The 27,312-nt window shown below is 46.6% G+C and overlaps 1 protein-coding gene across 18 annotated transcripts in view; it reads left to right on the top strand.

The window, feature by feature from the left end:
* Positions 1-27,312, top strand: part of CEP112 (centrosomal protein 112) — a 422,023-nt gene that overhangs the window by 356,259 nt on the left and 38,452 nt on the right. For all 18 annotated transcript variants that reach the window (XM_067714849.1, XM_067714863.1, XM_067714851.1 and 15 more), the window contains one exon: positions 23,386-23,475. In XM_067714849.1, the coding sequence (XP_067570950.1) occupies positions 23,386-23,475 (90 nt within the window). The remainder of the gene's footprint in view (positions 1-23,385; positions 23,476-27,312) is intronic.

Genomic DNA, 27,312 nt, shown 5'->3' with positions numbered 1-27,312 from the left:
CCGGGCTCCCCCAGGCTTGCGAGGCTCCCGACCCACTGCCTCGGCAAGCTCGTGCCTCCGCCCCGCGGGCACCCCAGCCTCGCTCCTCCGCTACCTCTGCGACCTGACGCCTCTGCCCCGAGGAGTACTGCGCTGGCCACGGCCGCCTCCCAGGACTGCCTTCCGCTCCACCCTTTCGGCCCCCTTGTGGGCTCGGATTCTCTCCCGGCCGTGGGCACACGGGCGTGGTGACGGCCGTCACCTCTGCGCTGGGCGCTCGGCTCCAGCAGGACGAGGGCCACTCACCACAGCCCCGGGCCCAGTCTGGTGCCGAGACCTCGTGGTCGTGCAGCGCTCGTGTGTCGGCCCGCCGGATGGTCACTGGCGGATAAAGGCCTAGTGTCCGTCCACTCGAGTGTGGCGTGTATGAATCGGTGAAGACAGAGTGCCTCTCAGAAAGCACTTTGCTTTCTTCAGAAACTTTTTTAAAATGTTATTGGCGTATAGGTGACTTACAACGTTGTGCTGGTTTTAGGTGTACAGCACAGTGATTCAGTTCTACAGGTACAAATTTGTTTTTCAGATTCTTTTCCCGTACAGGTCATTACAGAATACTGAGTAGAGTCCCCTGTGCTGTGCAGCAGGTCCTCGTTGATCATCTATGTCATACATAGTAGTGTGTATATATTAATCCCAGACTCCTAATTTATCCCTCCCCACCCCTGACGCTTCCCTCCTTTGGGGACCGTAAGTCTGTTTTCAGAATCTGTGAGTCTGTTCCTGTTTTGTAAATAAGTTCTTTTATATCAATGTTTTAAATTTATGGCAACACTCATGCAGAGAAAGCAAGCGATTTAATTTCCGAAGCATCCCTGAACCCTTATATTCTCCACCACGCGTCTGGGGCACGTCCTCAGACTCACCCTCACACCCCCGCCCAGTCCCTCCTCTTTCCTGTTTTCTGTACATCTCTCTGGGGCAAATCATTCATAGCATCTCTCTGAATTTTTCATGCAGCAACACTTGACAAAATTTTAGGGCTGAAAAAACAATCATACTTACAGTTTTACCCCAAGATAAGAACATTTTCTGGTCTGTCCTCTTTCAGTCATCAACCCCTAGACCATCTAGAAGTTCTGAAAAGCTGGATTTCCTTTCCCTTCTCCTTAGGAGATTTACCCCACTTTTTGTTTCAGCATGTTCAGGCTGGATTGTTTCGTGACATTTGTTAATGTTTTATCAATAAACATAAAGAAATATGTGCCCCCCCAAAAGTTCAGCTAACTCCTCCCAAGAATGAAATCAATAGAATTTAATACAAATACATGTTTAACTGCTAATGAAATAGACATTAAAATTAAGGGGTCCGTGAAAAGAGGCTGTCTCCCTAATGGGATGAGTTGAAGGAGGCGCTTTGCGAAAACGTAATCATTGATTATATTCTAGAGAAAAATAGTAAGTATTTGATCGAAATTAAAATGGTAAATGCAACTTCCAGTTAAGAAAGAGCAAAATATCGCCTTAACATTCCAGGACATTCACTTAGTCAAGTATTGAGAGTTGAGATAGATACATTTTACATTAATAGAGAAAAGTTGTCAGAAAAAAATACCTGCAGGCAAAAAAGTTGTATCGTTCCCTTTAGTTTTTAGAGTGAGATTGCTTCAGATGCTTCTGAGGTCTGCCTGCCAAGTGCCCATCAGTGGGCAAGACAGAGCAATCAGCTTCTCTACTTCTTTTCCCGTATTTCTTCCTGGCCGAGAAGCCAGGGGCCCTTGGAAACATTTTCACCTTCAGCCACCCATGCCTCATCGGGCACAAATTCTCTAGCTACTAGTTTTCCAAGAAATGGTGTGCAGGAAAATTAAAACTTGAAAGCCGAGAGAGTCTGGAAAAAGAGATTTGACCCAAAAAGAAGTTTTCAAAGCAGTGCTTTGTGTTTATCATATGGCATCTATAAAGTACAGCTCCTCCGCTGGGGGATACTGCATGAGAATATGTACTTCCAAATGGCTGCCTTTAGGTTAAGCCCTGGAGCCAGGAGGAAGAGCCAGGATTCAAAGGCCAGAGACGAAAAAGCGCTAATCAAAAGAATGGATAAAAATTATGTACAGTGACCATAGTATGGCATTTCTGAAAATCATCAGATTAGTTTCAAAACCTTATTTTTGTTCTATTCCTAGTGTCTTTTTGGAGTTTTTCTCTGTCTTCTGGGACTAACCTGCCTTCCTATCTGTGAGATCATTACAGTTTAGAGAGAGAGAGTGAGCTGTGTGCTGCCCATCTGGCCACTTGCCTGAGGTACACGACGTCCTTTCAAAGGCTATTTCTGGGGAAGGTTTAAAATTCATAGTAAAGACTTTTAAGTGTGGTGTAGTCAGAAGTCCTACAATAATACATATTTATTTAGCTGAGCAAATTACATTTCCCAACAGGAGCCCAGTCATAAAGGTTAGCATTTTTCTAGGAATTAAATAAAATGGAACATGTAAATATAAATGTCATTGCAAATGAGAATGTCTTCAGGCTTGAATTATTTGCACCATTGTTTAGAGACTGGCTTCTGTCGGTATAAATGCCATTTTTAACTGAAAAGTTATGGCAATATTAATCATTTCTAGAATCCAGACCTGGGATTGCAGCATGACTCCCAGTGTGCCATTTGCCGTAACTCTCTTGCCCCATCCGGTTCCCAGCAAGGCCCTCAGAATCACATCATCCCCTGAAATGCCCGTTTGTGGCCTCGTATTCTCGAATTGTTTTTCTCATCATAGTGTCATGATCCCGACTCTTCACTCCCACCCTTAGCCCCCAAATTTTGAATCGATTACACACACCACCAAGGCTATTGTAGGAAGATGTCTCCCTTGCATCCCAAACGGAAACGTGTTTCCCAACAGAAACATTGTAATAAATGGTGGATACTGGGTCTCACAATGGTGCAATATAATATTTCATACACATACGGGTTCAATAAGCTTTTTCAGGTTCAGCTCTTCCCCCAGATACGAACTTTGACGTGACCCTGAGTACCCTCCTCCCACCCGCCACCTGGCCCACTTTCCCCTCTCAGCCTCTTATACCCGCTGGAGAGCAGGGCTGTGCTGTTCTCTTCTTTCTCCCCGTGCGTTCCTTTCTGGTTCTTTGCTCGATTCCCAGCGTCCAGTTCAGTATATGGCAAATAGTGAGCACGCGTTCAATGTATATTGAAGGGAGAAATGAAGTTGGCATTACATCCACCAGCTCATAAAAGCACACTCTTAAAGACGATCGACTTCCGCCCACTTGTTTTCCGTATTGGCCGTGGGAGTGGGGCTGGCGCTGGGCCTTGTGACCGAGGTCACGTTGCTGACGATGGGGTGGAGGCTGTTGGTCGTGAAGCCGTGGCTCCACACTCCTCTTAACGTGTCCTCTACGGTCGCACTCACTGGCTCTTCTTTTCTCTTCGGGAGCCCTGAATATAAATTCTGCACCAGTGCTCTGCGATTTTTTTCTCTATTTTTTTCCCTCAGTAAACTCACCGCGGATCGCTCTGCAGAAGAATCACTGCTTTGACCCTAGTTTCCCCTGAGTTGACACCCCAGTGGGGATGAGCTCTCAGAATCCAGAGCTCAGGGTGTTTTCTCCCCACCCGCACGGCGCGTGACCCCGGTTGTACTCGGCTCCCCGGCTGCCTTGTCCCTTCCTTGACTCCGGCGCAGTCTGCTGTTCCTGCGTCGCACATTCACCCTTTGCTTTCTAGCCGGCTTACGCCTGTTGCCTCTCTCTCCCGACTCTTCCTGAGTCTCCCTGCTCCGTGCCGTCCAGCTCTTCCGTGTGTCCCTAGAGCAGATAAATCAGCCCCATGTCTAAACAGACCGAATCATGTCCCTCCCCTACTCAGAAGCTTCCAGAGGGGACGATTTTTATTGCCTAAATATACCCACTGTTTCCATGTATATAGATCTTTAATGATGTTGTGTCTTTCACCAGGTCAGAATATGGGATTGCTTAATTTGACAAAATGGAGGCGAAGTTAAGGTTTTCGGAGGAGAGGGAAGAGAGGAGCTCAGAGCATATGCCTAAGGACACAGGTGGCCGATTAGTGTAGGGTTCGGGGAGGGAGACGGCCAGGGCTGCGCACTCACACTCTGAGCCCAGAGGGGAAGGGAGAAGAGTCAACCGACAGACGCATATTCCGTTAGGTAGCGTTCATCTTCACATCGGGGGCCAGTAATTGCCAAGTCAGTGGTGAGAATTTGGACGCTACATAGACCTTCCCCCCAAACACGAATATTGTAAAATATATGGTTTGTTGGCTCTTGTACACTTTGATTAGTTGGGTTATCACAACCCAAGAAAATTAGATGTGATGTACAGAATTACCTAAAGAGGTCACATATTTACACTGTGGGGAGGGAAATGAAAATATATATTTTTATATCTATATATATGTACATACGTATGCATGTGAACGTGTGGGACACAGAGAGACGTGGGCGGGGGCTGGGAGGGGGTGTTAGAGCTGAGTTGGAACTGTCTGGTCCCTGCTCTAATTTTCACTTTTGAAAACTGAAGTTCAAAGGGACATATTGTCTTGGGAAAAATCAAATCCTTTCTGGAGAGAAGAAGGTAGAAGATGATTTTACATAACTTAGGTGAAGATTATATTCAAGGTTTGAAGAACTGATATTCAGACTCCTTTACAAGCGTGGCTGGGAAGCTCGTGTGCGCACGTGAAGAGTGGCCAGAATTAGAGAGAAGAGGCAGTTTGCGTGTCATGCCCTTCAGCTCCTTGGAGGGGAACCTAGGGCAGAAGGAGAGTAAACTGACTTGGCCTGCAGGAAATCATAGCTCTCAAAGGATTCAAGGGATGGAAATGGGCTGTATTCATGGAGTATTTGCATTCTGCCGTCACCTGGACCTGTTTTGTCAGGAACCAACGTGCAGCACGACAATTTGGCGTGGCTCTTAAAATAACTTCTAAATTGTTCTTTAGACAGTATAGGTTTTCCTTAAATGGCTATATTTAGGTTTTCTTATGTTTTTGTTTCTAAAGTTAATATAATTTGTATCCTTTGCAGATTTGGACTTGAGGTTCCCCAAAATAAAAACAGCAATTTCAGAAGGCTATGTAATAATTTCAATTATATCAGCAGGTTCTAATTGTCTGCATACCTGGTAACACCCTAGACCACTACTATCTGCTAGAAAAGCCATCCTCTACTCCCACCTTACATTATGCGTTTCCATAAGCGACCAGAATACTCGGGAGCCATATGTCATCTACCTACCTTACTATAAAGTTCAGAAACCAGAAAAAACACAGGAAAAGTGAGAATGATTGACGTATGGAGATTGCAGTGGGGTTTGTGTTGTCAGTGTACTAGGCTGCGAATGCTTCGAACGTGTTTCCCATGTGTTTGTTTGTTTTTAATTTCTTTTTAAGATTTTTATTTTTACTTTTTTTGGCTGCATTCGGTCTTTGTTGCTATATGTGGGCTTTCTCTAGTTGTGGTGAGCAGGGGCTATTCTTCGTTGCAGCGTGCGGGCTTCTCATTGCAGTGGCTTCTCTTGTTGCGGAGCACGGGCTGTAGGTGCAAGGGCTTCAGTAGTTGCGGCACACAAGCTCAGTAGTTGTGGCTCGCGGGCTCTAGAGCTCAGGCTCAGTAGTTGTGGCGCACAGGCTGAGTTGCTCCACGGCATGTGGGATCTTCCTGGACCAGGGCTCGAACCCGTGTTCCCTGCATTGGTAGGCAGATTCTTATCCACTGCACCACCAGGGAAGTCCCTTCCCATGTGTTTTGTGCCTTGAGTCTGCCTTTCCTAGTTTTTATGCCCAGTTTTCACCTCGTTCCTGAGCCAGCATTAGCCGGTTCAGCCTGGCACAGGTGATTTTTGGCATAAACGAAGTTTCATTCCAGTTCCATGGTGCACAGCCCTGAGTCCCATCTAGTCCCAGCTCTAACCCAGCTCACTTTCTAGTACTATTTTGGTCACTATTTACATTTGCTGGGGAGAAAGCAGAAGGCTGTTTTTGTTGCTCACAACCCTTCTGAAGCCCCATGGCACAGCAGAAATTATATGTTGGTCTGGGCTTTGCTGGTCAGATGGACGAGGGCGGTCACTACACATGGAGGATGGGGCTGCGTGTAACCCTGCCCGGCTTCGTGTCAGTGCCGCAAGCATTTTAATACGCCGTTTTCCAAAGTCTTCGGAACTATTCCTGCGTGGCGTATAAGCAATGTTAGACATCGTTTTCTCCAGACTGCTCGCCACCTGACATATAAATACAGAATAGTCTCCTCGGAGACCCAGAAGAAGTGGATAAAGAGGTGTTTATTTTTTGTCCTATTATTCATCTTCTGTGTGTCTTATCCGTGAGTTATAGGAAAAGTCATCAGAATTACCCTGTGAGGGCAAGACCCATCCATCCCTCAGCCCAATTTCCCTCCCTTGCAGCATCTCGGCAATTGTTCTGTTGAGGACAGCGGGCTTTTGATACAAATCCGTTGCATGAGCACAGGGTGAAAGTGAGACTTCTCTTCCACGTGCCGCTCTCTGCAGAATGGGGGGCGGGGGAGGGAAGGTGACCCCCGCATCCAGCTGGCGGAGAGCAGCACACAAGGGGGCAAGGGGAAGGCAAACGTGGAGGGGTGTTCCCAGAGGAGCGTAACCTGGAAGAACTAGTGTGGGGAGGCCAGGAGCACCCCACATCCACGCCCGTCTCAGCCATCATCAGGGGTGCTGGGGTGTGGGGGGCCCCCCAGGACCACCCCGCTGACTCAGGTCCCTGTTCAAAGATAAACAGGAAGTCGGAGTGCCTTGATAACAAATCATGTTCGCTGATGTTCTGGAGTCCCTTGAACGTGTCTTGCCTTGGATTAGATTGAATTAGGAACAAATTGAATGTGTTGAGAATGATCCCAGAGGATGAAGACCACGTGTGCCACTTAAAGTGGCCGTAGGACTGGAGGGACCTGGAAACTCAAGGCCCCTTTCTGAGTTTTCACCGAGGGGTGGAAGAGCTGCGTGCATGAAGCAAGATTAAGAGAACAGTGGGAGACAGAGGGATAGAGGCTTTATGACTACACTCAGTGAGCGCGCTGCTCTCGGGCGCGTGGGGAGAAGACGGGAGAAAGACGCTGGGCTCAGAGAGGTGTATGTGGGTGCGGGGAGTATGGAAATTTTATTTTCCTCGTTATGCTTTTCTGTTTTTCTTCACCTGGCATGTGTCATTTTACAGTCAGAGGTAAAACATAAAAACAGGTAAAACATCAATTTTTAAAATAGATGCTAGGCGCTGGAACAGAGATTGTTCTGCCAGCGGGGGACTGAGAGGCCTTAGCTGTGCTGAAGCTGGGCCAACAAGCCATGCTAGCAGTGAGTCAATGAGGGAGTAGAATTTTAAAAAATTTATTTAGAAAGTCAGATTTCCTAGGCCACATCTTGCAATGCACTAAAATGAGTTTTACCAATTTTGACGAGAAACCACGCTTATCTTAAGCTGTAGGTAGGTGTTTGGTTTGTGGCAATTCATTTCAAAAAAACCTGTGCTAGCCTTATGGTTTTAGTTACAGGCATAATTCATCAGTAAAAGCAACCCTTTGATGAAGTTAAGGTTGAACAAATATATTTTGGCTTCATTCTACCAAGAAACAGCTTTGGTTTTTGCTTAAAAATATTTTTTTGACGATTTGCATCCCTGCATTAAGTGCTGGGTCTTTTGATTCAAGCTGGTTCTTCTATAGTTCATGAAGTCTCGCACATTATTGTCTTTTACTCAAGTTAGTTTGAAAGGTGTTAAAACGTTATTAAGGGCTTTTCTTTGTATTTATCACGTGCTACTCCTAGTGATTAGAAGGATAACACTTACACTCCTGGAAACAGTTACTGTTAATTCAGTAACTCACAAAAAGTTTTAATCCTTCATGTTCTCTTTTTTAAATTTTTTTTTTTATTGAAGTATAGTTGATTTACAATGCTGTGTTAGTTTCAGGTGTATAGCTAAGTGATTCACTTATACATATATACATGTATATATTCTTCTGCAGATTCTTTTCCCTTATAGGCTATTACAAGATAATGAATATAGTTCCCTGTGCTATACCATAGGTCCTTATTGTTTATCTATTTCAAGTTTAGTAGTGTGTATCTGCTAATCCCAAACTCCTAACTTATCCCTGCCCCCCCCCTTTCCCCTTTGGTAACCATAAGTTTGTTTTCTGTGTCTGGATGGGTCTATTTATGTTTTGTATATAAGTTCATATGTATCATTTTTTTTAGATTTCACATATAAGTGATACCATATGGTATTTGTCTTTCTCTGTGTGACTTCACTTAGTATGATATTCTCTAGGTCCATCCATGTTGCTGCAAATGGCATTATTTCATTCCTTTCTATGCTGAGTAGTATTCCATTCTTCTTTATCCATTCATCTATCCATGGGCACATAGATTGCTTCCATATCTTGGCTACTGTAAATAATGTTTCAGTGAACACTGGAGTGCTTTTTTTGAGTTACTCTTTCGTTTCATTCAGATACATACCCAGAAGTGGAATTACTGAATTGTATGGTAGTTCTAGTTTTAATTTTTTGAGGAATCTTTATACTTTTTTCCAGAAAGGCTGCACCAATTTATATTCCCATCAACAGCACATGGGGGGGGGGTCCCTTTTCGCTACATCCTCGCCAACATTTGTTATTTTTTGTCTTTTTGATAATCGCCATTCTGACAGGTGTGAGGTGACATCTCATTGTGGTTTTGATTTGCATTTCTGTATTGATCAGTGATGTTGAGCATCTTTTCATGTGTGTTGGCCACCTGTATGTCTTCTTTGGAGGAATGGCTGTTCAGGTCTTCTGTCCATTCTTTAATCGGGTTGTTTGAGTTTTTTAATGTCAAATTGTATAAGTTCTTTATATCTTTTGGATATTAACCTCTTATTGGTTATATGATTTGCAAATGTCTTCTCCCATTCATTCTATTGATGGTTGCCTTTTCATTTTATTGATGGTTTCCTTTCTTGTGCCAAAGCTTTTTAGTTTGAGGTAGTCCCATTTGTTTATTTTTGGAGACAGGTCCAAAAAAATATTGCTAAGACCAATACCAAAGAGCTTACTGCCCATGTTTTCTTCTAGGAGGTTTACGGTTTCAGGTCTTACATTCGAGAATGTCTTTAATCTATTTTGAGTTTATTTTTGTGTGTGGTGGGAGGCAGTGGTCTGGTTTCATTCTTGTGCATGTCGCTGTCCAGTTTTCCCAGCACCATTTGTTGAAGAGACTATTTTTCCTGCGTCGTATATTCTTGCCTCCTTATCATAGATTAATTGACCATATATGGGTGGGTTTATTTCCTCTTATTTACCTTGGCAAATGCTGTTTCTTTAGCAGACAGTTTTCCCCCTTCCCCAGCTCTGCCTGTCAGAATTGTTGCTGTTATTCAAGGTTTTTCCCAAATGCCACTTCCTACCGGAAGACTTTCCTAATCACCTTGTGCTTTTCCCCCAGGTCATTTAATTGTATATGGGTTTTTTTTTTTTAAGTTTTATTATAAAAGTTTGCAAACATACCCAAAAGTAGAGAGTTTAGTAGTATGAACTCCAATGTATCCATCATGCAGCTTCAACAATTATCAAGATTGGGCCATATTTGTTTTACACTTTCTCCTTCTTTTCTTGGCGAAAATATTTTAAAGCAAATTCCAGACATCCCGTCATTTTATCCTACATATTTCAGAATGCCTCTCGGAAAATGTGGACACTCTGTCACTCAGCCATGGTGCCAGTGTCACACCTAAGAAAATTAACGATTATCTTTTAGTATCATCTAATACCTGCTTCATAATTAGATATCCCCAATGCTCCTCAGAAGTGCCATTTTAAGTTGATTCGTCTGAATCAAGATCCAGACAGAACCCGCACGTTATGTTTGGTCGTTACGTATCCTGTGTCTTTTTCAGTCTAAAGCGCACCCTCCCGGCTTTCTGTTCCATGCCGGTGACTTCCTGCAGAAGCCCGGTCAGCTGGCCTGTAGAAAGTCCCACCTTCTGCACTCATCTGTCGTGGAACTTCTTCCTGTGTCCTTCCCTTTTCCTTTTGTTCTCTCAATTGGACACTTAAGACACTTACAGAACTCGCCTGCTTTTTGTCCTTATCACATACCTTCTAAGATAGTGCGAGCGCCTTAAAAGGTGAGACCATGGCTTATTCCACATTTTGCTTCCTACATGATGTCTAACACATTGTATGTATTTTAAAAAATATCATTCAGTTGAATTACCTAGAAAGAGTTTTGCTTCCTCTTGCACAAATGTGAGCTGGAGGTGTAGTCAATGCCAAGGTATTTATATTAGGAATTAAGCTGCCAGAGAAATCTCAATAATGTAAGTCGCTGTTTCCTAATTTGCACTGAAAGAATTAGAGCCTAAAGTCAAGGCGCACATTTTTATATCCGAAGATGCTATACACTTAAGTGACATCTCTAAGCCCCTTACACTGTCTCCAGATCCATATAAAAGTGACCTCAGAAATCAGCTGTGTTGTGCATTCAGCATGAAACTAGGTCACTAATCATTTTTCTGATCAGAGAATTGAATTTTACTTAGTAGTTCGGAAATCAAACTGAAAGAATGACTGTAAAAACGCCATCACGTGTATGCTTTGTTGCCGATAACTAACTGCAGTCCAAGCCTCAAGAACCAAAAGGAAGTGGAAGACACTTCAGAAGGCTGCACGATAAACGTTTCTGACAGTGTGTCAGCCGAACATTAAGCAGGGTCTTTGCAAACCCTCTCGTTCTAAGTGGTTTAAACGGAAGGTTTTAAACTTCCTCCTTCATGAGTATTGGCCCCACATAGTGCAGTATGCTAAGGATGAAAAAGAAAAAGAGAAGAAAAAACACTTTACCTGGCATACGTATAATTTCCATCCCCTCTCTGAATGGGAGTGCCAGAAAGGCTCACCTAAGAATCTCTATGTTCACGTCTTAGGAATTTTCTCCATCATGTGTAGGAATGTGCCAGTGTGATATTGGAATGGGCTCCCTCCTAACCTGACAGGACTGTGTACACACAATTACGGGAAAACCAGCGAGTACATATAATAGCAGTGATACTCTCCTAATGCGGTTTTCCAGATTGGCTCGTAATGAGAAAACTCTTGGTCCTTACATGGATGAAATGAGGTGTAGGACTGGGTAGTACGAGAGGAGTGGAGGCGGGGCAGAGTTTCAGAGAGAAAATATGTAAAACAAGGGAATTTTCTTGCCATGTATATTAGTTCCTAGGGCTGCCATAACAAAGTAACACAAACTGGGGGGCTTCAGACAGAAAGCTGTTGTCTGACAGTTCTGGAGGCTAGAAGTCTGAGCTCAAGCAGGGCCGGGCTCCCTCTGAAGGCTCCTGCCTTGCCTCTGTTCCCTTCCCGGGTCCTCCGCGATCTTTGGGGCTCCTTAGCTTGTAGGTGGCTCACTCTCCAGTCCCTACGTCCATTGTCACGTGGCCCAGCTCTTCCTGGGTGTTTCTCCTCTTCTCATAAGAACACCTGTCAGATTGCATGCAGGGCCCACCTGCTCCAGTATGACTTCATCTTAACTAATTACATCTGCAGCAGCCTGTGTCCAAACAAGGACACATTTTGAGGTTCTGTGGGTTAGGACTTAAACATATCTTTTGGCAGGGATGTAATTCAACCCATAATTTCTTTTCTGACGTCATACTGTAAGAGGCAAACCATTGGCATCATTGTTACGGTTGAATGTGTGACTTAGGAACTTTTTCTTCCTGTTTTCCTACATTTTAATGGATCGCGTTAAAGTCTAAACATAGTACAACCGAACCGAGTCGTTCCAGGTCACTGGAGGCTTCTGAAGGGAGGTAGCAGGGCGTACAGGGAGAAGAAGAGCGTTGCAGGCGAGGCGGGGAGAAGCGCCAAGGCCCCGGGCGGTGCGGGGCTGGGCCCCCGGTGGGTGGCGGGCGCAGTGACCGCGCGTGGGGTGACGCCCCGCGGACTGTGCGCGTTAAACCGGGGCGCGGGGAGGCGGCTGCGTCGCCGACCAGAGGGCAGCCGGGCAAGCTGCTGGGGTGCCCTGAGCTGCGTCTTGAGCTCGGTGGGTTTGGCGTGACTCTGCTGACAGCCGTGCGCGTGGGTGAGAAGCAGGTGGAGGGAGGACTCGTGAGGTGATGGGAGCGCGGCTGAGCTCGGGGATCGGCGGCAGGAAGGCCCCAGTGGACCCGCGGTTACCGGGCAGGTGTCCGCGCACGGTCGCTCCACCCCCGAGCTGTGTCTTCCTCGGCCCCGTGTTCTCATGTTCAAGGCCCTGCCGTCACGTTGCTTCTGAACGTGTGTCGCCGAGGAACTTATTTTTCTCTCTTCTTGTCCATATGTTTTTTTTCTACCGTGTTCCCCGCCTTGGTGGGTGGCGGCTGCTCGCCACCGATGCTGGGGTCCTGCTTTAACCCTCCTCTCTCGTACCCGCGCCGGCGCACTCTTACCAAGCCCCGAGGTTCTGGCTCTGGCTCTTCTCCCATCCCCGCGTGCCCCCGCCCCCGCCCCAGGCCCAGCCCTTCTCCCCAACTCGTATCCAAGCCAGCCCCTCACCCCTCGTGGTATCAAGGTGGCCTCGTGATGGTCCCCCGGCTCTGACAGGGGCAACTCCTAAGGCAGATGGTCCTGCACAAGACAGTCTGGAAAATTGTGCTTTTTAAATTTCTTTTGATTTTTTTAGGGTTTCCGCAACATCTCTCACTGACCTGAAACTTGCCGTTCTGCCTCATTCTGTATTCCTAACCCTCGGCAAAATCCCTGTGCCCAGCCTTGGCACAGACGGTCATGAGGCTCTCCCACGCTGACACGCAGCGCGGAGGCACGCTCTTTCCCCGGCTGGTCCCGTGGACGCGCACGTGTGTCTGGCCGAGGCCCTGAAAGCACTTCCGCTTGCCTCGCTGTCACCTGGATGTTCTTCCTGATCCGTCCAGCTGGTCACCCTGGGCCCTTTGGTGGTTCCCTTTACTGCAGGATAGAATGCATAATCCCCTCGGCCCCCGAGGCCCGTCTCGGGAGCCCAGGCTGCCTCTGCTAGTTGGTTCCAGGCCCACCGTCCGCATGCCAGGCCCCGTGTGCCACCAGCAGCCTGCCCCCGTGTGGCCACGCCTTGCCCTCTGCAGTGAATCTGTGCGGACGCCTTCCCTGCGCCTCCCGCGGCCGCAGCTCACCTCCCCGCTCGTCTTCCTCCCCACGTCCCGCCTTCCTCCATGCTTGCCAAGACCTCTCTTTGGTGCTGTTTACATGACGTAACTATTCCTTTATAAATCTGCCATGTACACAGGAGCCAGTGCTTTCGCAGGGTAACGTTTGACACGGGGCCTGGTATACATTCAGATCATAGACATACTTTTATTAATGTATGAAATGGATTGTCTAAAGAAGACTGGTTAGAGAGGAAAATGGAGCGACGAGAACCTGGTTCGGGAAAGATCCACAATTTAAAGGGAAGAACAGGAGGATGAGCAAAGCGCTGGAGGAGGAGGAGGGTCGCCAGGGCCTCGTGGCCTCGGAGCAGCCCTGGAAGGAGGGGCTCTCGCAGCGCTCAGGGCAGCAGAAAGGTCGAGGCAGGCAGAGATGCGAGAAAGGCCATCGCGTTGGCAAGGAAAGCTTCACTGCGGACCCTGCAGAGAGCAAGTTTAATAAGGTGTGGAGACCAAAGGCAGGCTCCAGGTGAGGAAAATGGTAGCTGATGGGCGAGAATCTGGGTCACAGAATAAAATGCTTGAGAGACGTGGCCGTCATGGGAAAAAGGAGCTTCAGGACTGAAGGGGCCTGAAGAGCGTCTCCCCAGAGCCGACGTCCGTTCCCCCGAACAACGCGCGCAAGGGGACCAGTTTCCAGCGGGCAGCGGGGAGAGACGAGACGCCGAGAGAGGCTCGGCAGAAAGGGAGGGGTCAGCAGTGTGGCCGGGCCTTGCCCGGCACGTGGTCCTGTCCAGAACGGCCACTGGGTCCACGATTCACTAAATAATACAAACATTTAACCTAGTTAAAATTTCATTGACGTTATTTTTATTGTCATTCGTGGTGGCTTTTGGATTTTCCATTTATTGTTGTTCTTCCTCATCATGAATCAGCAGGGTTACTCTTAAGCCAATGAGCAATTACTCTCAAGTACGTGTGGACCCGACTATTGGCGTCGTATGTGTTAGATAATACCGTGTACAGTTTTGGTTGTATGAATTTGATCTTGTCAGTGTTGTTGTGAAGCTGGAGCTGTACTTGAGTGTGACCACCAGGAACCTGGGTGACAACTTGTCGCGACTTTGCCGTTTGTCTGTTGGCGCTTCAGTAAATCTCCACATGGAAGGGTGATGCGCTACCACCAGCTTCTGAGATGTGCCGTGCCAGCTTCTGCTGGGCTGTCCGTCCTGTGATCACCGTTTAGTGCTGATGTGTGAACATTCCAGGTTTCTGCTCCACTCTTGGGGCGTCTGGTCTTCTGCCCTGCCAGTCCTTCCACGGACATACACCCTCAACACGACCTATTTGGTCATCTGATTTTTCTTCCGCCTTCTCCACAGCGTACTCCAAAGTGTCGTTTTCATCTTCCAAAGGCACAAATGGAAGTTTAAACAGCGCGCATGCGCGCTTACAGGTGTACAGGTGTTACTTTCCGTTGTCATACACCCCCACGTTAGACCCAAAGAAGGTATTTTTCGCCACAGTGATTGTGAAAGGTGAAACAGGCATCCTCTTACAACTGCGTTAGGCTGAGTAGTTGAATGGCAGTCACGGTTGCAATCTTGAGACCCGTCTGCACAATGAAGGGTTAACACTGAGCCTTCTTCCCTGTGCAAATGCGTTCTCGTGTATGTATTCGTAAGTGTACTTTTGCCTGTTCACGGTTAAAGGGTCCATCAGAGGCACAGTGTAGCGTCACACAGCAGCTCACAGTCCATACGTGCGTGACCTGTGTCGGTGCCGCTTGAAGGTGTTGTCACTGAATAGTGTGCCTGGCACCTAAGTAGCGAACAGTGTCACAAGCCGTGCAAATAAGCATTCTTTCATTGTCTTGAGCACCTGAATCGTCCCCAGGAAATGGTCTTCTGCATCTGGTCCCTTTATACTCATCTGGAATTTCAATTCCATGCGATGACATTGGGTTGACTTGCCTCTTCAGTGAGTTCTTTCTGCCAGCATCATCAGGACTCCTTCATCACGAATATCACGGAGAGAGTTCTTCCATGGCTTTGCGTTTGATTCTTCTCTGCGTGTCATTTTAACCTGTCGTGTTTCCTTATCTCCCCTTCAGCGTCCACCTTGTGCGGATGCTTTCTGGTCCCGTCTGGAATGATTGTCGTGTTATCCAGGTCCCAACTAGTCGTCCATCAGGCACTGCAGAGCCCCGCCTCTTCGTGGTGTCAGTGCCTTTTACTCCTCTTCCTGTTAGAAAAGTGGAAACGGTAACAGAAACCAGCATCATGTAGTGCTGGCTTTTCTTTTTGTGAATATACTATTGCCGCCATATTCCCCTGAGAACTTCCAGATAAAGGTGTTATATTGCCAAGCAACAGAAGAAGGGCTACTTTTGTTCTTTTGTAGCCATCTGACCAGTGATGACTGGTTTACTGGTAGGGGAACCTTGCTAATGTCTGAGGGATTCCACACCCCATTTGGCTGGGCTGGGTCAGCCGGTAGCTGGGCAGCAGCTGAGGGCACGGCGGCCCACGCTGACTAGCAGGTACGTATGGGGGTCACACCCACTGAAACCCCTCCAGAGAGCAGCAGGTGCTCCTTGTGGCCCCCCAGGATGGTCCATCTACAGGACGCTGATTCAAGAGAACATCTCCCGTTAACCCCTGGCAATGGGGCAACGGTGGGAGGCTTAATCAGATGCCTGGTGTCCCCTCACGGTGGCTGTCACACGCGACTGCCGTGTATCAGGAGAGCACGCCTGTCCTCGCTCCTCCAGAGCCAGTGCTCTGTCACTGCCCATGTTACATGGAGGCTGGGCCAGGCTCCTCCCTTCAAACTCCACCCTCCACCAGATGCCCGGCGACGTGTCAACACACCATGCGCCGCGAGATCCCAGCCCCGACTTGCCATCCTCTGCGCGTTTCTCTAACTTCAGGTCTCCTCTTGGTGCACATACTTAATACGACCCCCGCGATTCTGTAGGAGTTGGACCCCAGCCCGTCTACCTACCCCTGTGCCCGGCCACCGAGGCAGGGGGGTTATCGTTGGCAGCTGCAGCCACAGCACAATTATTGGACCCATAAAACATGATAGTATCTTCAATACATTTATTCTGTTAACCAAAGTATAAAGAAATGTAATGGGCTGTTTGAATCCAGTGGACGTTTTGATAGGCGCAAACACCAAGGACCTTTGGGCCTGGACCAACGTCTCAATGGCCATTTTGGACAGGACTAAATGTCCGCTAGTTGTGACCAACCCCTTAGAATTTGAAAAGAGAAATGAGGGCACTGATGGATGCCCTCCCTTGAGGAAACAAGAAGGGACACCCCTTTGGACAGTTGAGGGAGCAGACTGGGTAAACCTCAGACATTTTTAGCTAGGGACACAGTAAGGAAGGTAGTTATGTAATTTGAGGGGGGGAATGAAATCTGGAGAAGTTTTAGCAGGAACACCCCAACTGTTTTCAATGAAAAGCAGCTTGTTCTTTATATAAGTGGTTCATGTCACCAGTAACTACTATTACCATAGTCCCAACACTTTACTAAGCGTTTCAGAGATTACTTTAAAAATATGGGCAGGAGTGTTACCCTTGTGAAGCTCATAGTCTAAGATGCAGGGGGGAAGTCAGATGAATTCACAATTCATAAATATGTTATCATATAGGGGACATACTGACTTAGTGAGAAATACGACTTCAGGTTCAATGGGGTAGAAATTCACGTCCGTTGGCAGGGGTTGGAATGATGCTGCAGGCCCAGGGGACTGCACGTGTGAACGATTAGACATGTAAGTAAGCAAAAATTTAAACCAGTGACTTACGGGCGCTCCGCATTCCCTGGGCTCACGCAGAGGAGGGGCGGCCTCTGTTCTGCAGAGACTGACTGCAGTGCAAATGCTTATCACACAGGCTGAATGAGGAAATTCCTCTGAGATCCTGAAACATCGTAGCCGGGCTTCTTGAACTTGATCCTCGATTCCTACCACCCGAGATAAGAATGTGTTCGCAAGTGAAGCTGTCTGGAGGGACGCAGTAGGGCAAATGTGCTTTGAATTTCCTGAGTACAGATGCACTGACCACTCCCAGAGGAGACGTGGGTGATGTCAGGACGGTCTCTGTGTGACTGGGAAACATTAACGAGGTGTGTTAGGACCTTCCAGCTTCCTTAGATCATCCAAGTTTTGGAATAACGTGATTTCTTTTCCTGGAACCTCTGTGAAGACTGGGAAACACTAACTTTTTAAAAAGTGCAGTTTTAAGACTTTTAAAGGAAGGTTTTTAGGAAATTTTAAAGGCCTGAAAGTAGGTGAGAGAGAGAAGAAAAGAGAGGGAAAGCGAAAACTTTCGTATTCTTTGGTGAAAGTGCTACTCTTGTTTTTTATATTGGCTGCAATACTTTTGCCTTTTCTGTTGAATCAGTAGCCTAATAAATACTATAAAATCGCTCATATCAAAGTGCAATTTCTCATTCCTGCGGTTTGTTGCAACAACTAAAAAGTTTTCACCGGAAAGGAATTTTGCCTCATGTGAAGAGTATCATATGTATTAAAGCCCCTTTTCTTCATACCAGTACCACGAGAGGCTGACTTATGAGGGTTAAAAAAAGAAAAGAAAGGGTACCTGCATGGAGCGTGAAAAAATTAAAAGCCTGAGTGGAAGCCTTAACGGAAAAAAATTATACTATCGTGTTTTGAATATGGTAGTGGCCTCGGCAGTAACTGTGGTTCTAGTTCAGTGACTTCACCTCTAGAGCACAAACCTGTTCTCGGTGCTACAGAATCACTAATAAAACGTTTCTACGGTTTGTTATTCATCCTGGGTAGGTCTGAAGAAATCACTTTAAAAGAAATCTTGACCGGCATTTCAGCTGAAGAAGACTTGTTGCTTTTGTTAGTAGGTTTAGCCTACTTAAAAATAAAATAAAATGAGAAAAGGAGTCACAGGGGCCCGTGTAAACAGCCAGCAAGGCCCCCCAGTCAAAACGCCACTCTCTGCTCTTGTGTCACCTCCCCTAACCCCAGATTTGTGTCTCCTCATCCGGGGCACAGGGCTTGGGCTTTTTGCTGGATCCCAATTGTTTAAGATGTGATTTTTTTTAAAAAAGTAATGAGATTTTATTGTTTTATTTAATTTTCCCTTACCTTTCAGTTAGCAGTAGTAGAAAGAAAAGCATTTGCTGTTTCTGTGTCAATTTACCTGTCAAAGGAAACCTACTGATCAGAAATATTGTCAGCACCATTTGTAACCTTGGGCATTGTTAAAAAGGCAGTTAAGGTCTAAATGAGAGTTCTGCTTCCTTCCCTTTTATAATTTGTGTCTCTTCACTGTAGTCACAGGTCGGGTGTCATTTCGGTTTGATGGATAAACCAATCAGTGGAAGATGGTTTATAAGCAAGATTTTATTATCTGAACAGATATTTTATGACACAAACTTTTAAATCATATTACATGTTTTAAATGGAAAACAGACCATCACCATTTTTTTAAGAAATTTTAGAGTTTTACCATAAGTAAATTGTATCTCAATAAAAATATAAGTAAGCCTTCCCTTTCCTGTTATCTTCTCCTGAGGTCAAAATATGAACACCCCACTCCCTGCTTCCAAAATATACATGGGGAAATCCTTACACATCCCGCCTACTCACTGAAGGACGAATGAATCATCTGTTTTTTCTGAAGTAAAACAGTAAATTCAAACCTCATGAAAGGAAGGATATGGTGACTTCATGTTTTTTAACTAGAAAAAGCTTTAAAAATTCTTTTTTTCTTTATTATGGAAACTTTCAAACATACGCAGAAGTAGGGAGAATAATATGCAGAATCCCCATCTACCCACCACCCGGCTTCACCAGTTTTTAACAGTTTGCGGGACTGGCTCCTTCTTGGCAGTGTCTTTCATACGCTCTGCTTTCCTTCCTTGCTCATCTCCTTGGCTACGCGAGTTGCCGCTGGTGAAGCCCCTCCTGTGTCTCACCCAGCAGAGGTTCGTCGGCCTCCTTGATTCCTGACCACAGACTTAACGCAAAATCAACGACTTTGAGAACCCCAGTTTTATACTTAAATAGGGCAAAACTTCATCCGCAATCTTTTTCGCTTACATCTGATTTAATCCAGTCCCTTCAAATAAAAGAACCTGCATCATTCAAGGTCCCACTTCCGGGAGAACACGTTCTATGGGCCAGCACTCAGGGAAGGAGCCGTTTACGCTTCGGCCCTCATACGGATGGCTGGCCCAGAAGATGTACCGCCGACCTCGTGGTGACTTGTGACCAAGCCAGACACAAGCGTGAGCCACGACCTGGCAACACAGAATGAGGCAGGGTGCACGGAAGACACACCAAATCTCAAGTCAGTGAGAACCGGTCTGAAAACGCCTAAAAAGTGGAGGGCACAGTTCTGTGTGAATCACACAGAATGTGTGATTCAGGAGAAAGGTGACTTCTGTGCTACTGATTCTGTTTCGATCTGCAAGTGGATTTTTCCACATTTCTCACAACTGAGGTTTTTGGTGAAGATGGGAAAGTGGGGAGTTTGAGATCATGCCGTCTGGTGAGACCCTGCAGTGCAGGTGTCCCGGGTTATGAGACAAGTCTGCGTGCTCGGCCGGCCAGATGGACGCCCACCCCCCAGTCCCACCCTCAGATGAGGGGAGGACCTGGCTGAGAGTTTGGCCAAAGACAAGGTCAGAAATCTCTAGAAAAACTTGTGCTAAATCCTAAGTCTGAAAGCCTCTGTCATGCCTTGTACACTAGGGACGCTCTGACTATATCTTGTGTATCATTACAGCCCAGTCTTTCTCCTTTCCAATGAAGTTTTCCTGTATTAAATAACTTTTTAATCACTTATAATTCAAACGAACTTGCATTTCATGTGTCCATTATTAAAAGGCATGTATCTGCCATCATTTCATGTTTGTTTAAGGCCTATGAGAGATACTTCGGTGTTTTGTTTTGTTTTGGCTGCCTTGGGTCTTCGTTGCTGCGCGCGGGCTTTCTCTAGTTGTGGTGAGCGGGTGCTACTCTTCGTTGCGGTGCGTGGGCTTCCCATGGCGGTGGCTTCTCTTGGGAAGCACGGGCTCTAGGCACGTGGGCTCAGTAGTTGTGACTCGCGGGCTCTAGAGCGCAGGCTCAGTAGTTGTGGCGCATGGGCTAAGTCGTTCCGCGGCATGTGGGATCTTCCAGGACCAGGGCTCGAACCCACGTCCCCTGCATTGGCAGGCGGATTCTTAACCACTGCGCCACCAGGGAAGTCCCGATACTTTGGTTTTTAGAAGTCCTTAATGAATGGCTTTACGAGTTGAGCAGCTGGCCTCGAACCATGTTTATAAGTTTTATGGAAATAGCGTTGACTATAATACTCTTTCTCCGACGAACAGCAGAGCTCTGGGACCATCACAGGTGCCCCTCTGGGCACATTAGCTACCCTGGCTTCTCCTCACCCTGGAGAGTCCATGAAACTGTCAAATCTTTTACACTTTAATGTGCTCTCACTACTTTCATATTTTAAATAAACAAATCAAATTATCCTATAACCGGCTCCCTTTTAAAGAGTGTGGCCTGCCCTCGTTGTTCTTGTAGAGCTGCTTATGTCATGTACGTTTTTCTTCTGGAAAATGTCATTCTTTGTTCACAGTCCCCACGAAGTTCTCCGAGAGCCAGCTGAGGGTGGCCAGGCCCAGCAAGCCCACTTGCATGGCATTTAAAGGCAGGTTTAACTGGGAGAAAAGAACCGTCTTTCCGCAGTGATGCAAGTTCACACAGCAGAGTTGAGGCGGGGCCTCCTTGTGCAGAATAAACAGCGTGGCCGTTCAAGTTGGATTTTGTTTTAGATTTTTGACCCAGTGTTGGACATTCCATTCTTTAATGATCTTGGGCTTTTCTCAGGAATAAAGTAAAAGTTCTGTTTTGTGGGTGTGTCAAATGTCAAATTGGAAGGTTTTTGAATAAAGAAGCCACAACTTAAAAGAAAGGTCCTTCTTGTGCTCGCTCAGTCGTTGTGGTTGTGTTCATACAGGCCTCTGGCAAACTGAGGATGAACATCTCATGACCTAATAACTTTTTAGAATATGAGACCAGGAACAGCTGTCCTTTTCCTTTAGTCTGATACATTTTCACTTTTTGGAAAGTGGGATATTACTTGGTTACTTTCCATTTTTTAAACTGATTTTTTTTTTTTTTGAGTTTTTTGCTTGTTTTTTTTTTGCGGTACGCGGGCCTCTCACTGTCGTGGCCTCTCCCGTTGCAGAGCACAGGCTCCGGACGCGCAGGCTCAGTGGCCATGGCTCACGGGCCCAGCCGCTCCGCAGCATGTGGGATCTTTCCAGACCGGGGCACGAACCCGCGTCCCCTGCATCGGCAGGCGGACTCTCAACCACTGCGCCACCAGGGAAGCCCTATACTCTTATAAATAGAGGTTCTTAGCCTGGGGTCCATCCAGGGACAGGCTTCAGGCAACTGGACTCCCTGAAATCACAGGCAAAATAATAAGCACTGTTTTCCATGTGGGGAGTGACCACACGGCATTTGCCAGACGCTCCAGTGGAGCTAGAACTCCAGAAAAAGGTAAGAACCATGGTCTCTGTCTGCATGGAGAAAAGGCTGGAATTGCATTGAAAGAATTTTTAGTGGATACAAACCGAGACATCGTGTCTGAACTCCAGACTCTTCCCCCAGCTGCTGCCCAGCATCCCGGCTTGGATGTGGAACAGGCATCCCGCACTCGACGTACCGCAGGCTGAGCTCCGACCTTCTCCCCCACACCTGTCCCTCCCGTCCCGAACCTCCCCAACTGCGGTCTTCTACCTGCTCAAGCCAAAATCCCGGAGTCTCTTCTCTGTTTTTACTTTTCATGCTCTGCGTCCTTTCCCTGGAGCCGCGATCTCTATCTTCAGATAGACTGGGAATCTGCCGCTGCCTCGCCCCCGGCTGGTCCAGTTCTCCACCACCCTTTCCCGGTGTGTTTTCACGGCCTCGACCCTGCCTCTCTGCCTCTGCCCGTGTCCCTCTTCCATCTGTTTTTCACGGCAACCAAAGCAACCCTGCCCACAGCCCTCCAGGAGCCCCCGTCTACCTCGAATAAAGCCTGAAGTCCTCAAGTGCCCTCTGAGGTTCACGGGACCTGACGTGACTCGACCCCCGGTATGTGCAGGGGTCCCTGCCTGGAAGGTTCTTCCTGCACGTGTCTCTGTGACCTGCTCGCTCTTCTCCTTCAGGTTTGGCTCAGTTAGGTTGTCTTGGGCCATCTGTTTAAGACTGCAACACCCCTCCTCACCACGTTCCAGGATAGCCTCCTTCCCCGCAGTATTTTCCCTCCGCACTTACCACTGACATATATCATGCTCCCCGTTTGCTTATTGTCTGCCCCAGTACAGCAGAAGCTCCGTGAGAGCAGGGAATGTGTTTCATCTGTTTTCTTTCACCGCTTTATTTGGAATACGTGTCACAGTCCTTCGCCTAGAGCAGAAACTCAGGAGTCTTAATTGAATGAATTTTATTTTGAGAATTCGTTTAGCATCTTTGCAGTCACTCTTTGAGAGTGTGTTCTGTTCACCGTCATTTCCCACGTGCTATATCTATAATTAACATCAGATTGTTTGAATGGATCCTGTTTCTTTTCTAGTTCACCTCTTTACTTAAAGTAGTAATGGATACAATGATATTTACTGATCTTTCCATTCCCGGCTTCCCCCAGCCTGAACCTGAATTTGATTTCCAACAGCTACTTGGCAACTGAAAGTGTTCATCTCTGTCTATTTCTTACAGTTTCCTCAAATTCCATGCCATCCTCAACGGCTTAATAAAAAATGCCTTTAAGGTTACCATAACATACTCCAATGACCAGAGTATAATTCTGAACAATGCCGTGTCGGTCCAGTGTTACGATTCCTAGCTACCGGGACACTTTTCAGAGTGTGGGTGTGCCTCGCAGGTGTCCTGATAAGGCTACTTTAATTAGCAATCGTTCTGCACTTTATTGCGTGCTTGTGTGTCTATGCTGGGAACAGGAGATGTTTTTATAAGATGCATTGACACCTGCTAATGTGTCTGGTGTGTGAGTCTGGAGTTTTTGATACTAGTTATTCCTAAAGTAGAAAACATCTGGGCCTGAAACGAAAAGGCTGGTTTTGGAGCCGCAGTAATAGACCAGAGCTGAGGCCTTTTTGATACCAGTTCAGGTGGTAAAACTGTTTTCCAAGGCTGCTCATTTTTAATGTTTTTGTATTTATCTTATACCGTTTCAGGCTTTACAAGACGAGCTAGAAAAGCGCTCGAATCAAGCACGATGTTTGGAGAAAAAACTGCAGCACAAGGAACTGGAATCACAGGAGCAGGTACTGCCCGCTCGGCTGGTTTGCTCGTTCACTTTCTCCAGGTCCAGGAGCTCACGTGTGTCCTGTTTCCACCGGGTGCTTTGGCCGCGAGTAACAGAATCCTCGGCCCCTTGCTGCGCGTAAACAACAAAGGGATCTGTTGCCTCGCAACCTGTTAACCTCTGTCGCAGAAAGCCTGGAGGTAGGGTGGGCTCTGGGCGGGGAGCCCTGGGTCGCTGGCTCCGCCTCTCTCGCGCTCCCGCGGCTCTACGTCCCGTGTAGGGTCCATACCAAAGCCAGCTCCGCGGTGCTCACAGCAGCTCCAGGCATCCCGCGCAGATCTAGCAGTATCCAGGGGCAAAAAGGGACTTACGTTTCCGGGGTGCCCTTCCGCAAAGTCAGGAGACCTTTCCCAGAAGCACCCCCGTACGCAACTCCCTTCTCATCTCATTGGCCAGAGCAGGTCACACGCTCAGAGCAGGTCACACGTCCAATCCCTGGCGGGAGGCTGGAGGGTACCAAACTAGGCTGGACCACTTAGGGTCTGCCTGCCGGCGTTGGAGTCATAAAAGGAAGGACAGCCCGGACAAGGGAGAGGGGAAATGTGTTGGGGACGCAGCCAACGGTGTCAGCTGCGTCCTCATATCAGAACACAGGGACGTAGATCATGTTTTCTTTTGAATTTTAATTTTCTCCTCCTTCTTTCCAGTGTGTTAATGAAACAATCTAGTATAACCAGAATAGTCTGGCTTTGACAATAGCCAGTGACCACAGGATCATTTTCATCCAATTCTTTTACATTTAAAGTAAATTTAACTAAATTTAAACTGAAAAGTCAACCGTGTATTAATAAACTTCATGAGTCTTAATGAAACCTTTTGTAAACGCACTGTCCTCAGCTACTGCGTACAGCATTACTAAAATTCTTCTAAGTGCCACAAATCTTTATGGACAGAACCCGCTGTAGGTGTTGGCAGACACTTATACTTTGGTTGTCTCGTAGTCAATTCAGTGCAGGGATATTGGGTTAGGTCATTTTGGCCTTGTCAGAAGAGTAAGCCCTGAAGTAAGGCGAATAGAGGGACTTTTGTCATCTCTGGAGTTGTTTACAGACAAGACCCCAAGGTAGGGATTGCACGAAATGGCAGGTGTAAGCGTCTAATAGATGCCACGTAATAACACTTACTGAATGGACTTGACCTCGTGTAATTCCTTCCTACTGTCTAATGTATGCCCTGCATCATATACATGTCATCTTTGTGTCATGTATGTATATATCATGTCTATATACGATATGTCTTGTATAGGGTCTGTGTCGGACAGTCCATGATAGGGTCACAAAATAGGAAATTCTAGGATGAAAAACTAATAGTAACTATATTTATTGAAGGCCCACAAGATGAGAGACACTGTACAAGAAACGTTACACATGTTAGTTCATTTATCCTGATAATAACCATGTAAGGCCAGTATTATCCCCCCATTTCCCAATTGGCATGCTAAAACCCAGAGAGGTTAAGTGACACGTCCAAGGTCACACAGCTGGTAACCAGTACAGGTGGATTCACACCCTGGTTTAGCTGAATTCCAAATCTTTGCTCCTTTCATGACAGTTTTGGGTTTTTTGTTTTTTGTTTTTTTTGCGGCACGCGGGCCTCTCACTGTTGTGGCCTCTCCCATTGCGGAGCACAGGCTCCGGACATGCAGGCCAAGTGGCCATGGCTCACGGGCCCAGCCGCTCCGCGGCATGTGGGATCTTCCCGGACGGGGGCACGAACCCGTGTCCCCTGCATCGGCAGGCGGACTCTCAACCGCTGTGCCACCAGGGAAGCCCCTTGACAGTTTTTAAGTTACAGCATTTCTAGTTTAGAAAGCTGCCTAGCAGTGATAGGGAAAGTGAGTTTATTAAGGATGTCAGGGAAAAAAATACCGCCCCAGACACCCGGTACGGCGGGCAACGCCATTAACTCTCTGTGGGCAGAGAGCAGCAAAGAGCAAAGCAGACGGAAGCAGAGCCCATTTGGCCACAGGTGAAAACACGTCCTTGGGTGGCTGTGTGGCCTTCAGGTGGGACTGGCACAGGCTCAGCTGTCACTGAGGTCATCTGAGCCTCCCTGCAACCCCCCAGCTGGCTGGGATGCCTGGAACTAAAAGAAGACAAGCTTCTTAAAAGCAGGAAACAGGTCTCCCTGGAGGACTGGGCCCTCCCCAGTTTGTGATAGAATATGACTTAAGGTAAAACTTTGTTGACATCACTCTAATTCATGGCAGAACTTCACACGGAAAATTCCGTAACATATTGAGAACAGGGAAATTAAGAAATCCCAGATGGACAATAGGGAGGATTCAGGAACCACTTCAGTCTTATTTCATTGGCTTCTGCTTGATCATCAAAGTTGCTTTCATCTTTGTAGTGACAATAGCTTTCTAGACTGTTTCTTACGCTAATTCCTGCTATCTTCTATTAGCCTCCAGTTCACCCAAGAAATGTCAGGAAATACCCATGGGTAAAGCTGAATATTTCATAATCTTTGCAACCATGAAATGTTGGGTTCTTTCCACGAGGTCCTAGGATGTAGCTAAGCAGAAATGCCAATTGTTTCAGGAAAGCTGAAGGACAAATCATGGGCACTTCATAAATACTATTCATCCATATTTAATTTGATTTAACTTTTATCTAAATCTGACCTTTCCATTCGTGACACTAATAGAGGTAGTCAAAAATAATTAGAAGTACAGAAGTATCGTCATGTACAGTTTTTAGGGTCTGTTTATATATATGCTTACTGAGGGATTTTAAAATGTTGAAATTGTTCTTTTCTTCTTTGCGTCTGTCAAAGCAATTGCAAAATAACAGTAGCTAGCCTGACATCAGCCAATCAAACAACCAAAATGTGTGCAGAACAGCTTCTTGGAACTTTTCTTCTCTTTCATTTCAACCAAATATTATTATCCTGATACTAGTTGCATAAAGAATCAAAATTGAAACTGGCAGGATTACAAAGGACAATTTCCTGGGCTTCTTTTTTTAACTCGCTTGCTTAAAAAAAAAAAAAGTTGAAACTGTCTCTGTTTTTCATTTAAGAAAAATTCCTGTGTTTTGATTTTATAAAAACAAAAAAATGAATGAGGCATTCTAAAAGTTGTGTTTTTAATTAAACGCAAAAAGCTGCTTCTCATCAGGTCTTGATGGGTGGTACCCTAGCTGCCCACCACTTGCCCCAGTGGCATCAACCCTCTCCTCTAACTCCACACCCTCGGCAGGTCTGTCACCAGGGCGCCCAGGGAAGGCTGGTTTATCCGTGGTTACAAAGGGTTAATTTGCCCCTCCTGAAGCGTCAAGACAACACCAATAAAATTAGAAAAGACCAACTTCCTTCTCAGTCAGCCTTATAGAAACATATCTTTCCTGTAATCCATAAATAGGAAAGTAATTAAAAGGGATCATTCTTTTTCTCCATACCAGGAGTTAATAATTTCTAATTCCCGATAAGATCCGAGCAAGAATCCCGTAGTTGCAGCAAAGGAGGGGAGATCAGAGTTCTGATCAGACTTCCTCGTTATGTAAGGAAACTGAGTCATTGGAAAAGGCCACGGCTTCCCTAGCATGGCAATGGCAGAACCGGGGCGGGGCAGGGGGAAGCGGACGGCCCACCCTGGGATATGATTTTCCACTGTATTGGCCACAGTGTGAAATGCATCTATGGCGTGTATCACTCAGGTTCAGGCTGTGGGTAAAAATAAATCTCCTATTTGGGAACAAACAATGTCTCATTATTCACAGGGAGACTAGGTGATTTGCTAGCCCTTGCCAAAATAATTCGGTCTGATAAATTACAGAAAAGAGAGGGAGGAAAA

Source organism: Pseudorca crassidens, chromosome 19, assembly GCF_039906515.1.
Source record: "Pseudorca crassidens isolate mPseCra1 chromosome 19, mPseCra1.hap1, whole genome shotgun sequence".
In the NCBI taxonomy this organism is placed as follows: Eukaryota; Metazoa; Chordata; class Mammalia; order Artiodactyla; family Delphinidae; genus Pseudorca; species Pseudorca crassidens.
The sequence above is the reverse complement of the archived record's forward strand: the minus strand, read 5'-3'. Positions and strand labels throughout refer to the sequence as shown.